The 13,880-nt window shown below is 37.4% G+C and overlaps 1 protein-coding gene across 5 annotated transcripts in view; it reads left to right on the top strand.

Moving 5' to 3' along the window:
• Positions 1-13,880, top strand: part of NUP98 (nucleoporin 98 and 96 precursor) — a 99,178-nt gene that overhangs the window by 11,442 nt on the left and 73,856 nt on the right. For all 5 annotated transcript variants that reach the window (XM_059930907.1, XM_059930908.1, XM_059930906.1 and 2 more), the window contains 7 exons: positions 1,975-2,069; positions 4,785-4,886; positions 4,995-5,171; positions 6,719-6,858; positions 8,301-8,408; positions 9,457-9,637; positions 11,021-11,184. In XM_059930907.1, coding sequence (XP_059786890.1) covers positions 1,994-2,069; positions 4,785-4,886; positions 4,995-5,171; positions 6,719-6,858; positions 8,301-8,408; positions 9,457-9,637; positions 11,021-11,184 — 948 coding nt within the window. In that variant the 5' untranslated portion in view covers positions 1,975-1,993. The remainder of the gene's footprint in view (positions 1-1,974; positions 2,070-4,784; positions 4,887-4,994; positions 5,172-6,718; positions 6,859-8,300; positions 8,409-9,456; positions 9,638-11,020; positions 11,185-13,880) is intronic.

The following is a 13,880-nucleotide window of genomic DNA, read 5'->3' as shown; positions in this document are numbered from 1 at the left end:
GAAACCCTAATTAACACTAAAATCTTCTATATGAGGACAAATTTCATAGAGAAAAACTATTAACTAGGCTTTTGAATCCTGACATGTCAGCTGTATGGAAGATGTCAGATTTACACGAATAGATTGCTATTTGTGGGGTCGAATAAGAAAACAAATGGCAGATTTAGCATAACAATATTACAACTCAGTTTTTACCTTACTGGTGACGGGTCAAAAAATTTAGTTAGCAGATAAAGTGGACTTAGTAGGGGCTGTGACCCAAGACTGCAGTGTGAGAGAGAGTGCAATCAAAATGCGTTGGTCCAGACATCTGACCCCTAGCATAACTGTCAATTCTGAATGAACTGTTGAAAAGCAAAACTGTAGTACTTCCAAGAATATTTCCCCTGGAAGGGAGAGTCACCAGTTAATATGGTAAAGGTCCAGTCTGTGACTTTTTGACACCTGATAAATTGGGAAGGCAGGAAACTTCAAGCAGATCTCATTACTGAAAGAGAAATGATGATTACCTGAAATATAACCTCCAGTTCCAAGGGAATGCATTAGAGTCACTTGAGGAGCCTTTCAAAATGCAAATGTCTACATCCCAATCCTGGACATTTTGTTTTCTGACTTCTGGAATGGGGCCTAGAGGCTTGTACTTGGAAAAGCTTGCCATCTAATTCTGATGTTGCCCTCTTGAACCACTGGTTTCAGTGAGCTTTGTTTAATTGAAGGAGTTATTAAATTCCTGGATGTTAGGATAAAGAACTAAGTGCTGGAATTTTTTTTCTAGGGGAACACAGGGGGCAGAATGTTGCTTTCTATAAAAAACATTTCTTATTTCATCTTTTTCCCAGTGTTGCACAAAATGTTTTGGGTGTTAGAATACTAAAGTGCTAATGGGACACTGGAACATTGTGGGGCACACCTCAACATGTTATTGATATGTTTAATTCTATTATATGAATGAGGCATCTGATTTTACTAGAAGAAAAAAACTACTTCATTATGTGTAAATAATAAAAAAGCTATCATGCCTGTTGTAAAATCCAAACAAGCATGATTGACTATTTTCTGAGTTTTCATATTTAAAGTAGTTTACTCATTATTTTCTTGTCTGCTGGCAGGTAAGTGGTAGCAGATGTCCTAAGTTTAAGGAAAATTTATAGAGGGGGAAAGTGTTTACTTTTTTAGTAAACTATACCTTTGCCTTGTTTTCATTCAGATCTAGGCGGGGGAAATCAAACTTCATTTTTGTACTTGTTGGAACTTTGGTCCAATTCATTAAGTGTGACTGGGTGTATAGTTTGGATACTGGAGGGGACTCATTCATATGCAGTGGGGGTTTTGACCAAAGGTTTTCTGTAATATTCCCAGAAGAAGTAGAAGATAGATAAGCAGGGGGCCATAGAGAGTACTGTTAAGAAGTAATCTCAAAAAGAATGTCAGGGCACCAGAATCTCTGGGATTTAGAGATGGGAGGAGGAGGTGTGTATAGTTTGAAGAACAATATTACATCATTTTATATACAAACAAATGGGGGAAAAACTTTTTACAATGCAAACTGTTGAAACTAAAGCCTGGCAAAAATATTAGCTTCTCAGGTGGTTGGGATAAGAGAATATCCTTGTACTTTTTAATGGGTATTCTGCATAACTTACTACGTGGGGCATACCAAAATCTGGTACAGTAGACCTGAAATCTTTATTAAAGGGGGGGCTTAGGTTTTTTAAAAAGGTCGAAAACATTGTTTTAAAGGGATGGTTGTTGGTGGGATATGAAGTTTAACTTCACATTATGGTACTAATTCAATTCAGCTCAATTTTACGAAGTCTGTTTTATCATATAGAGTTTCAGGATATTGAATGAGAGTGAACGTTATGCTATAGTTTGAATAGGCCTAATAAATTTGTAGAATGATACATTTTTCTGAAAAAAATTCCATTGCACTCTGTGGTCTTTAAAAAGTGATAATTTTTTTCTTCTTTCCAGCTTTCTGAAGATTTCGAAGATGTTTAATAAGTCATTTGGAACACCCTTTGGGGGTGGCACCGGTGGCTTTGGCACAGCTTCAACATTTGGGCAGAGTAAGTTTTAAAAAATAACAAATGAGGGAGAAAAATCTTAAGCTATTATTAAGAATAAATCCACTCCAGTAGTTTTAGATAGGAATTAATTTATGCTTTGGTCTTTATAATAACTTTGAAAAATGACCAGGATACGATCTTGTTAAAATTTTCTAAAAAGAAAGTAAGTTCTGAGTTTTCATGGTTTTCTGATCATCAGTAGAAGGTATTTAAAGTATTGTTATTAATTGGCTTTGGCAGAAATTTATAATTTGTTACTAATTTTCAGACCAGGAAATCCTTTTTAAAACTTTGAAGTCTAAAATGCAATTATTGGGACATCCCTGGTGGCCCAGTGGTAAAGAATCCACCTTACAATGCAGGGGACTCGGGTACGATCCCTGGTCAGGGAACAAAGATCCCACATGCCGCGGGGCAACTAAGCCCGCGTGCCACAACTACTGAGCTTGCACGCCTCAACTAGAGAGACTGTGTGCCACAAGCTACAGAGCCCACATGCTCTGGAACCCACACGCCACAACTAGAGAGAAGCCCGTGTGCCGCAATGAAGAGCCCACGAGCTGCAGCGATGATCCCGCGTGCCGCAACTAAGACCCAACACAGCCAAAAATAAATAAATAAATAAATAAATCTTTAAAAAAATAAAATGCAACCATTGAGGGACGTCCCTGGCAGTCCAGTGGTTAAGATGCCCTGCTTCCACTGCAAGGGGCCCGGGTTGGATCCCTGGTCGGGGAACTAAGATCCCTCATGCTGCGTGGCCAAAAAAATAAAATAAAATAAAATGCAGTTACTGAATAACTGCTCTGAGATTTGCTCTGTGAATAAGAAACAACGGTTAAAATGTCAAAGTCCCTAATTCCCACCAGCCCTCCTGAGATCCATTTCCCCTTCCACCCCACATGGCACTAGTTGCCTATAGCAACCCTTATTCACTCACTTATAAACTTTTTGTTAAAAATTTATACTTAAACACAAAAACAGAAGGAATGGTATAATGAACTCTCATGTACTTATTTCCCAGCTTCAGCTATCAGCATTTTCCCAATCTTGTTTTTATCCCTCTCTTTTTAAGTGGAGCATCTGAACAGTTTTTTACTGTAAATCCCAGGAACTTTAATTCATGAAGGTTTTTAAAAAGCATAACTACCAAACCTCAATCATTCCTAACAAAAATATTAGAGAAAATTTTTACAAGTGTCTCCTGACCTTTTCTTAAACTATTTTATATATCTAGGTCCTTGATTTTTAACCAAGAGTGCCCACTAGGTGGATTCTTAACCACTGGACCACCAGGGAAGTCCAGAGTCACTTTTTTTTTTTTTTAATTTATTTATTTTATTTATTTATTTTTGGCTGAGTTGGGTCTTCGTAGCTGCGCGTGGGCTTTCTCTAGTAGCGGTGAGCGGGGGCTACTCTTCGTTGCCGTGTGCAGGCTTCTCAATGCGGTGGCTTCTCTTGTTGCGGAGCACGGGCTCTAGGCGCGCGGGCTTCAGTAGTTGCGGCACACAGGCTCAGTAGTTGTGGCTCATGGGCTCTAGAGCGCAGCCTCCATAGTTGTGGCGCATGGGCTTAGTTGCTCTGCGGCATGTGGGATCTTCCCAGACCAGGGATCGAACCCGTGTCTCCTGAATTGGCAGGCGGATTCTCAACCATTGTGCCACCAGGGAATCCCCCAGAGTCACTTTAAAAAAAATTTTTTTTTTATTGAAATATACTTGATTTACAATGTTGTGTTAGTTTCTGGTGTACAGCAGCGTGATTCAGTTATACATACATATATTTTTTCAGATTCTTTTCCATTATAGTTTATTTTGTAAGATATTGACTAAATTAATAGTTCCCTGTGCTATACAGTAGGACCTTGTTGTTTATCTCAGAGTCACTTTTGGAGGTTTTTTCCCGAAATACATATATCCCATCATAGAACTATGGAATTAGAATCTCTGGGATTGGAAGTTGAACATGTGTATTTTGAAAACTTCCCAGGTCATTCTGATGTGCTCCTCTAATTAAGGACCATTCATCCCAGAGACTGTGGAGTGTACGGTGTCTGGAGAAAATTTTAACAGTTTTTTGTTTCTTTTGTTTTTATTTTGTTTTTTGGCTGCGTTGGGTCTTCGTTGCTGTGCGTGGGCTTTCTCTAGTTGCGGTGAGCGGGAGCTACTCTTTGTTGCAGTGCGCAGGCTTCTCACTGCGGTGGCTTCTCTTGTTGCAGATCATGGACTCTAGGCACATGGGCTTCCGTAGTTGTGACTCGCGGGCTCTAGAGCGCAGGCTCAGTAGTTGTAGCGCATGGGTTTAGTTGCTCGGCAGCATGTGGGATCTTCCTGGACCAGGGCTCAAACCCGTGTCCCCTGCATTGGCAGGCGGATTCTTAACCACTGTGCCACCAGGAAACCCAAATTTTGATTATTTTTGTCTGTAGTTCATAGTAGCTTGGCACTCTTTTTTTTTAAACCTATCAACATCTTTAACTTATTGAAAAGTTATAACCTTTTTAACTTTAAGTTTCCTTACTTTACCCAGGACAATGAATAAAGTGTAGCTTAATATCAGCTCTGTTATAAGTAGTCTGATGGAATTTTGAAAAAATAGTTTTGGGATTAGACCAGTGGTCCTGTTCAAATGCAGAATGTTAAGAAATATTAAAATCCTCTTTCATTGGGCCACCTGGTTTAGATTTTATTCTGACCCTGGATTTTGCTTTATCAGATACTGGTTTTGGCACTACTAGTGGAGGGGCATTTGGAACATCTGCATTTGGTTCTAGCACCAATACCGGAGGCCTGTTTGGAAATTCACAGACCAAACCAGGTAGGGGCTTTATTTGGAATACAGTTGGTTTATTCATAGCTGGTATAGGGCTTCACTTAGTGACTCCAGTCTGTTTAACCCTTTTTTTTCCCCTCTCTATCTCTCCAGGAGGCTTATTTGGTACCAATTCATTTAGCCAGCCAGCTACCTCCACAAGCAGTGGCTTTGGGTTTGGCACATCGACAGGTACATCAAACAGCTTGTTTGGAACTGCAAGCACAGGGACCAGTCTCTTCTCATCCCAAAACAATGCCTTTGCACAAAATAAACCAACAGGCTTTGGGAGTAAGTAGTAAATCATTGGATTTCTGCATCTAACAATTTGATTTGCTTATTGAATGTGTTCTCTCTTCTCCTTTTCCCTGTGTTCACCCACCTCCTTTTCTCACCACATAGCAAAAACATGGGGAGAGGAAAACTTCAAAATGGTATTGAAAAGTTTAATAGGCTGGAAAGGAAGGGGTACATCTCTTCAAGAATGGAAGTCTGAGGGGCACTGGTATTTAAGGAATATGCAGAGGAAGAGGTACCTGATATAGAATGACCAGAGAATAAGATGAAAAGCCAGGTCAGAGTACTGTCATAGGAGTCAAGAAGGGAGAATTTCAAGGAGAAATATGTATAGTTAACTGTAGTATACTGCAGGGGCACCTTCCTGCCTTTGTTTCACTTTTGGTTTGAAGAGACTAAAGCAGGAATGGTAAGTACTGGATGTGACATGGTTACTCCTCCATTCCTTCGCTATAGCAGGTGTTTTTAATTGATGGCTTCTTTCTCTTTAAGTCTAAATGTGGCCCAGGGATACTTCACCACACAGTTTTTTGAGGCAGAAACACTGCTAGTTGCACAGGTGTGCCCTGTGAGTTGATGCCATTCCCAGCACTAGTATGGTAGAATAAGTAAGTTAGCCAGCTATCAGTATTTTACAAAGGGAAAGTTGTTTGAGGGGATGTTGAAATATTTAACCATGACAATATAAAATGCAATCTAAAATACTAATTCAAAAGAGATATGCCTATTTACTTTGTATATTAGGACATGTTTTTAGAAAAGAAATAGTTTGACTGCCAGTGAGAAATCACATTCCTCTTAACTTGATATTAGGACGTCACTTAATATTAAATATTGGCAAATAACTTTGTATTGCTTACTGCTATTTCTGGTACCATATGTGTAATTTCTTTAGAAGTATCTTGTATTTTGAAAAATACATAACTTAGATAACAGTTAAATTCTGTTATGTAATCTTTTTAAACTCAGCTATTTGGAAAAGTAGATTTATTTCTATAAATGACCAACATGCCTACTAATTTTTCTAAATTATTTTTCTGGGTGAAATTTTATATTAACCTATGTGTGGTTACCCTAATGGGACCATTTGTTTGTTTTAAACTTTTTGGTTATATGTGGGTGTTTGTAATAATATATATAAATAAAATATACTGTGACTCTTGTTCAGGTCTGTTGTGGTAAGGCATTGTCAGAAAGACAAGTTCATTGAGCATCTGGTCTTACCGAGAGAAATAAGATAAAATATTTAATGAAACAGAATACTGTTTCTTCTAACTTGTTGTCTAAGTATGCCCAAGGACTTTACAGACACTTAGCTGACTAAAGATTCAGATTTTGTTTCACTTCAAAGTTGTGAGCCTAGAACTGTGTGTGTCTGTATGAAATATCTATTTGAAGGTACTTGCTAGGGAGATTTGAAAGATAGAAAACTTGAGGATTTGGAAATAATGCTGCTCTAATGCCACAGGCCAATTCCAAGATAGCTTACAGATTCTTAAATTCCTTACTGTTACCATCCCATTCTTCTTTCTAATTTATAGATTTTGGAACAAGTACCAGCAGCGGGGGACTTTTTGGAACTACAAATACCACCTCTAATCCTTTTGGTAGCACATCTGGCTCCCTCTTTGGGCCAAGTAGTTTTACAGCTGCTCCTACTGGGACTACTATTAAGTTTAACGTAAGTATTGTCTTTCGATCTTTGTGGAATATTTTTGTCTCCTGTATGTTTTTTTGCTGGAGGAATCATAAAATTTCTTCTCTTTCCAGTTATGCATAGCTTAGTCTCACTCTTCCTGAAATATGTGTTAAGAACAATATCTGGGAATAGTTGTATAGTAGACAGGAAGAGTCATGAAACATAAATCTAGATTATAATTTATGTTTGAATTATGCTCAAACCAATTAAATTTGTATTCACAAGGTTGATTACAGTAGTAGTTGATTACAGTTCCCTTATGGCTTAGTGGTTAGGATTCCAGGCTTTCACTGTCGTGGCCCGGGTTCAATCCCTGGTCAGGGAACTGAGATTCCACAAGCCTTGCGGTGCAGCCAGAAAAAAAGAAGTATTGGGTTGAGCTTGTATTTACTGTGTTCATAATTGGCCTCTGAATCGTCGACCATTCTTTACAGAAGTAAAGAAGGAATGATGGGGCAAACTGTAAAAATCATTGAAAATAGGGTCTCCTTAAGGAGCTGTATGGAATAACTCATCAGTTTTTGTGTGCCAGTTAGAAATAAAACTTTTGTTGGTGAAATGGCAAAATGAAGCAAATGAGTTTTGTGTTTTCTTCAGCTTTTTTGAGAGAAGTTGGATAGAGGGTTAGAATGAAAGATTTTGTTTATGAAAATACATGGAATACCACTTGATGTAAGATACTACTTGATGTGATTGTTTTGGAGATACTTAGGATAGGCTGGCAGTGCATTTAGTCTAATGGAAATCTCTGGCAAAAATAGGGATTGGCAAAACTTGTTAAAATTCTTCCAGAAAATGAAGAATTTCTTAGGCAGGGTGGTGAATTCATAATACTGAATTTAGAATCCTGAATTTAAAATAAAGTTAAATATAAATGATAGAGAAAAATACTGTGTGTTGTCTCTTGGAAAGTACAGTAATTGAGAAAACTAACAATATAAGTAGGAATCTTTAGTTACTAGTGCCTTTTGTCTCATAAGCTTATAGGGGGAAAAACCAGGCTTCCATATTTCGTAAATGCAACAACAGTCTCAAAGCAGACACTTCAGAGCAGAGTAGGAATTAGAACTCAGAAATAGAGGTTTAAATGTATATATTGGGTAAATTGGATAAAGCTTCCCTTATGCATATATTATTAAGTGTATTTTAGTAGATAATTGAATGGCTTGGTTATGGGATTAATCTCTGGGTTTTTGATAACTGTTACTGAGATTGACTTATGCAGATAACCTTGATACAGGGAGAGATCAGGATGCAATGTATTTAATCAAGCACTCTTAAAACTGTCTTGTTAAGTAAAGAACCTAGGGGACTGGTTATAGAGTTCAGTCGTTGAAGATTTGTGTCTGGGAGAGTAGGGTTACAAAGCTTGAACTTAAACGTTTTCTTTAGACTTTCAGATTTGCCTTTATCTTCCTTTGCAGCCTCCAACTGGTGCAGATACTATGGTTAAAGCTGGAGTTAGCACTAACATCAGTACCAAGCACCAGTGTATTACTGCTATGAAAGAATATGAAAGCAAGTCCCTAGAGGTCAGTAAAATGCGTTACAGAGTATCACCCTAACCTTTTGATTCTATTGGGAAGCAGCTTTTTTAAATGTTTTTGATTATTTTTTAGGATTTATGTAAAAAATTAAGATTAACCAAATTATTTTTTTAATTAATATATTATTTATAGATATCTTTTGTTTTAGGCAAGGATGATATTCAGCTTGTATGTACGGGTATAGTTTTACTAATAGTCTATTCTGATTGGCTGTTGCTCATACTACACTGGACAGTGTGTGCACATGCATGTGTTTTTAGTAAACTCATGCAAAGTCATAAGTGTGCAACACAGTAAGTAAATCATTATCAGCATCCCTGATGTCCCCTTTGGGCCTTGCCCCCAAAGTCACAATCCTCCCCTTCCAAAGGTAACCACTATCCTGACTGCCCATGTTTTGCCCATTTTTGAATTTTACATAGATGGGATCTTATATTACATACTCTTAAATCTGTCTTTCAACATTGTGATGTTTATCCATGTTGTGTGAAGTTATAGGTTGTTCATTATCATTGCTGTATGATAGTTCGTTGTACATTTTGACTGTCATCTCTGGTTGTTGCTGTTGCTTCTTTTACGTCCCAAACTGTGCTTGATTCTTTGGCGTATACAGAAACACCCTTACTTGTGAGACAAAACTGTTAAACTTTATCTCTTCTTTTCCTAAGTTTTCTGAATTCCTCAGAATCGTCCATCTTTTAATCAGCTAATCTTTACATTTGGGGTGGGAGTAGACAAGATTATTGTCTAAATGAAAGTATTATTGTCTATAGAAGAAAATTGAAATTAAGATGTGGTTGGTCCTTTGGCCTGTAGTTTTATGGTAATTATGGTATAGATTTTAATGTCCATTATACACTGTTGAAAATGTTTTTCTATAATGATAGTAAGTTAACCATTCCATAGTTTTCTGTTTTTTTTAATCATGGTTCCTGTGTGAACATAGAAATTGAATACTAAATTCAAGTATTTAGCCTCCTAAATAATTTTTTTGGCTGCATATTAATTTGGAATATGTTTTCACTTACTCTAGGAACTTCGTTTAGAGGATTATCAGGCCAACCGGAAAGGCCCGCAGAACCAGGTGGGAGCAGGTACCACGACTGGCTTGTTTGGGTCTTCTCCAGCCACCTCCAGTGCAACAGGACTCTTCAGTTCTTCCACTACGAATTCAGGCTTTGCCTATGGTCAGAACAAAACAGGCTTTGGAACTAGTAAGCACTTGACATCGTATTGGGCCATATTGAGGAGGGACAGACAACTGAAAGTAAAACATAATTGTCATTTTTGTGCTTAAGTGCTATGGAGAAAAATGATTCAGGGCTGCTAGAGGAATAGGAAATGCCTGGTATGTTTGTGGGGGGTGGGGAGAAATATAGTATTAAGTGTAGATGATTAAGAAGGGCTTCAGTGATAGGTGGTGTTTGATCAGTGACCTATCTGAAGAAGGTGAAGCATAAAGCTATACAGATTTCTGGGGGAAGAATATTACAGCTGGAGGAAACTAGAAGTCTAGAAATCCTGAGTTTTTGCCGAAGGGGAGAGGACAAGGGGAAGTACTGGAGGATATAGGGGAATATATTTTATAGGCCTTTGTGGGCCAGTGTCAAGATCTGAATTTTTATTTGAGTCAGGAAGCCATTAGAAGGTTTAGATAAGTCATGTGATTATGAATAAAGGATCATTCTGAAGGCTGCTGTATTAAGAGTAGATTGTATGGGGGCAAGGGTGGAAATAAATCAGTTAGAAAAGCTGTTGCCCTATCCACATGAGAGATGATGTGGCTTGCAGAGAATGGTGCTATGGTATGGTAAAAATGTCAGATTCTGGAACCAGTTTGAATATAGAACCGATGGGATTTATTGATGGATTGATTTATGTGGGATGTGAAAGAGGGGAGTCTAGGATGATTACTAAATTACTTTATAAAAGTGTTACTTTGCAAAAGTAATATACATATATGATTTAAAGTTCATGAGATACAAAAACGTACATATCCAAAGGTCTTTTCTTCCCCCCCCCCCCCCCCCCCCCAGCCACCAGTTTGCTTCTGTAGAAACAAGCAAAAGTTACATTTTTGGTGGTAGCCCTCTGTAGAGTCACATACACAAATACACAAACGAATACACGTTTAAGTGGCATTTACATTCTTTTCAGTTTTGGTATTCTGTGATTTAGTTTAGCCATTATTAAGTATTGTTATTGTGTCACACCCTATGCTGGATATATTGCTATAAAGAGAAAGCCCCTGTTCTGAAGAAAAACTTAGTCTAACAAGGTTAAAAATACACACATAGACTTTAAGTGTAGTGTGTTATCTTGTAAAATAGACAAAAAGCTATGGGGTCACAAAGGAAGATTACTTAGTCCAGCCCAGGTTCTTGGGGTCAGAGTATTTTTGTAGAAAGTAGAGTCTGAACCAAATCTGGAGTTATGTGAAGAAAGGTGGAAAATGAAGTGGTTATCCAGTTTGAATAATGAATGAATGTAGGGTAATTTAGATATATAATCAATAACATAGACTATTGAAGTAACTAGATAATGTGAGGTTTGGCATTTCCCCCCGCCATTTATTTTTCCTTTTCTTTTCCTGGAAGGTACGACTGGATTTGGAACAAATCCAGGTGGTCTTTTTGGCCAACAGAATCAGCAGGCTACCAGCCTCTTCAGCAAACCATTTGCCCAGGCCATAACCACCCAGACCACTGGCTTTTCCTTTGGTAATACCAACACACTAGGACAGCCAAGCACCAACACCATGGTAAGGAAACAGGTCTTATTTGTAGAGCTAAGTAATGAGGCTTCTGATCATGTCAAATTAACAAGTTCTATCTCTACTGCAGTTCTTAAGGGTTGACGGTATGTGTAGTAAAGGGAAGAGAGCAAAATCTTTGAATAATTAAGACATAGATTCTAGTCCAGGCTCTACTCTGTATTTAATGAGAGGCTATTGAACAAGTCACTTATCCTTTCTGGGCATATTTTCTCATCACTAATCACTGCTTAGTGTGCTAGAATTGGCCGTCCTGAAGCTATACCTTAGGACATTGACTCCAGCCATTCTATAGAGTATAGGAGAAAATATTTATAAACTGCTGGCTCTATTTCAGAAGGTTCTTTCAGCTCATTCCCTTAAGTGGAGTCAGGCAAAGAAGTTTAGTTCATTAAAATAAGTAAGAGAGAACTAAAACTTAGAGCCATGTTGGATAATTGCTACTTCTGTCCAGATAGTAGAAGAGAAAGTCCTCATAGTCGTTAGCAGTTTATTTCTAGGGACTCTTTTATGGAAGTATAAAATAAAGGTTAATTTGAGGTATGATTTACTGATTAGAATCCTTGGAATATACCTGGTTTTAAAATTAGAGATAACTTTGCCTGATTAAAAAAAAAAAAGTACAGGTAGACGCAAAAATCTTCAAAATACTGGCAAACTGAATTCAACAACATATAAAAAGGATTGTACACTGTGACCAAGTGGGATTTATCCTAGGAAGGTTGGTTCAACATATTTTCATATTAATGTAATAAACCGTAAAGTAGAATAAAGTACAAAAGCCATATTGTCACCTCAGTAGGTAAAGACATTTGACAACCTTTCATAATAAAAACACTCAAAAAGGAATAGAAGGGAACTCAGAATAGCCAAGACAGTCTTGAAAGAAAAGAAAGCTGGAGTGATGAAGTGATGAAGACAGTGTAATACTGGCATAAGGCTAGACGTATAAATCAGGGGACTAGAATTGAGAGTCCAGAAACAAGTCCTTATGGTTAATTGATTTTCAGCAATAGTACTAAAACAGTTCACTACAGAAAGAATCTTTAAACAAAGAGTGCTGGGATAATGGTTTTCCACATGCAAAAGCACAAGGTTGGACCTTTTCTTTATACAGTTGTGGTAACTATAAAAGTTAGCTTAAAATGGATCAAATGTAAGAGCTAAAACTATAAAACGCGTAGAAGAAAAGGAGTTAGGCAATGATCTGTTAGATAGTACACCAAAAGCAAAAGCAGCAAAAGGGAAAAATAGATTGGGCTTCTTCAAAGTTCAAAACTTTGGTGGGTCAAAGGGGATACCATCAAGAAAGCAGAAGGAATACCTGCAAATGGGAGAAAATATTTTCCAAGTCATGTATCTCACAAAGGACTTATGTCCAAACAATTAAGAACTCTTATAATTCAATAATAAGACAGCCCATTAAAAAATGGACCAAAGACTTGAATAGACATTTTTCCAAAGAAGATAAATGACTAATAAGCACATGAAAAGATACTCAATATCAGTAGGCATCAGGGAAACTGCATTTCAAAACCACAGTGAGATATCACTTCATATCCACATAGGAAGGCTATAAACAAAAAGACAATGATAATGAATGTTTTCAAGAATTTGGAGAAATTGGAACCCTCATGCATTGCTGTTTGGAGTATAAAATAGTGCAGCCACTTTGGAAAAATTTGGCGATGCCTCAAAATGTTAAATGTAGAGTTAGCATATGACCCAGCAGTTGCACACCTTGGTATTTCCCCCAAGAGAAATAAAAACACAAGAACTTGTATACAACTGATCATAATAACTAAAAGGTGGAAACAACCCAAATGTCCATCAGTGATGAAGGGATAAACAAATGTGGTATATACATACAGTAGACTATTATTCAGCCATTAAAATGGAATGAAGTACTGATACATGCTACAACATGGATGGACCTTTTAAACATGCTAAGTGAAAGAGCCATTCACAAAAGACCACGTTTTATATGATTCCATTCATATGAAGTGTTCAGAATGGACAAATCTATGGAAACAGAAGGTAGATTAGTGGTTGGTTGCCTAGGAATGGAGAGTGACTGCTAATGGGTCCAGGGTTTCTTTTTAGAGTGTTCAAAATTTTCTGAATTTAGAGTGGGGGTGGTTGCATAGCACTGAACATAGAAAAAAACCCACTGAATAGTCCACTTTAAATAGGTCAACTTTATGGTATGTGAATTATATCTCAGTAAAGCTGTTTAAAACACTACGTTGAATTCTCAATTCAGCTATAGCCCATTAATGCAATATTCTTCTTTTGTTGACTAATGCATAAAAAAAATCTTTAAACATTGGATGATACAAACTTTGCTTATTCTGAAATTGTGTAGTTTCTCATAACATATGAAGATTTAACATTACACTACTGCCTCTGTCCAGATTAATTTGATTATTTTCAGCTGATTATTTTCAGTTATTTGATTCAAAGTCCATTCTCCAGCTCAGTATTAATACGTTCTTTTGGCGTAACTCTGAAAATGAAGCACCCTGTCATGGCATTTTGTTTTCAGTGTGGCAACCCAGTTATCTCTTAGAGCACAAGAGTTAGTATAAAGTCTTTATAGCTATCCAGGACTGTGGTGCTCATCAGGCTTAGATACAGATACGAATTTCTGATCCTGCCACTTAGGGGCTGTGACATCTTGGGCA

The sequence above is a fragment of the Balaenoptera ricei genome, chromosome 8 (genome assembly GCF_028023285.1).
Source record: "Balaenoptera ricei isolate mBalRic1 chromosome 8, mBalRic1.hap2, whole genome shotgun sequence".
Taxonomy (NCBI): domain Eukaryota; kingdom Metazoa; phylum Chordata; class Mammalia; order Artiodactyla; family Balaenopteridae; genus Balaenoptera; species Balaenoptera ricei.
Note: the sequence above shows the minus strand (reverse complement) of the source record. Positions and strands in the feature narration are given on the sequence as shown.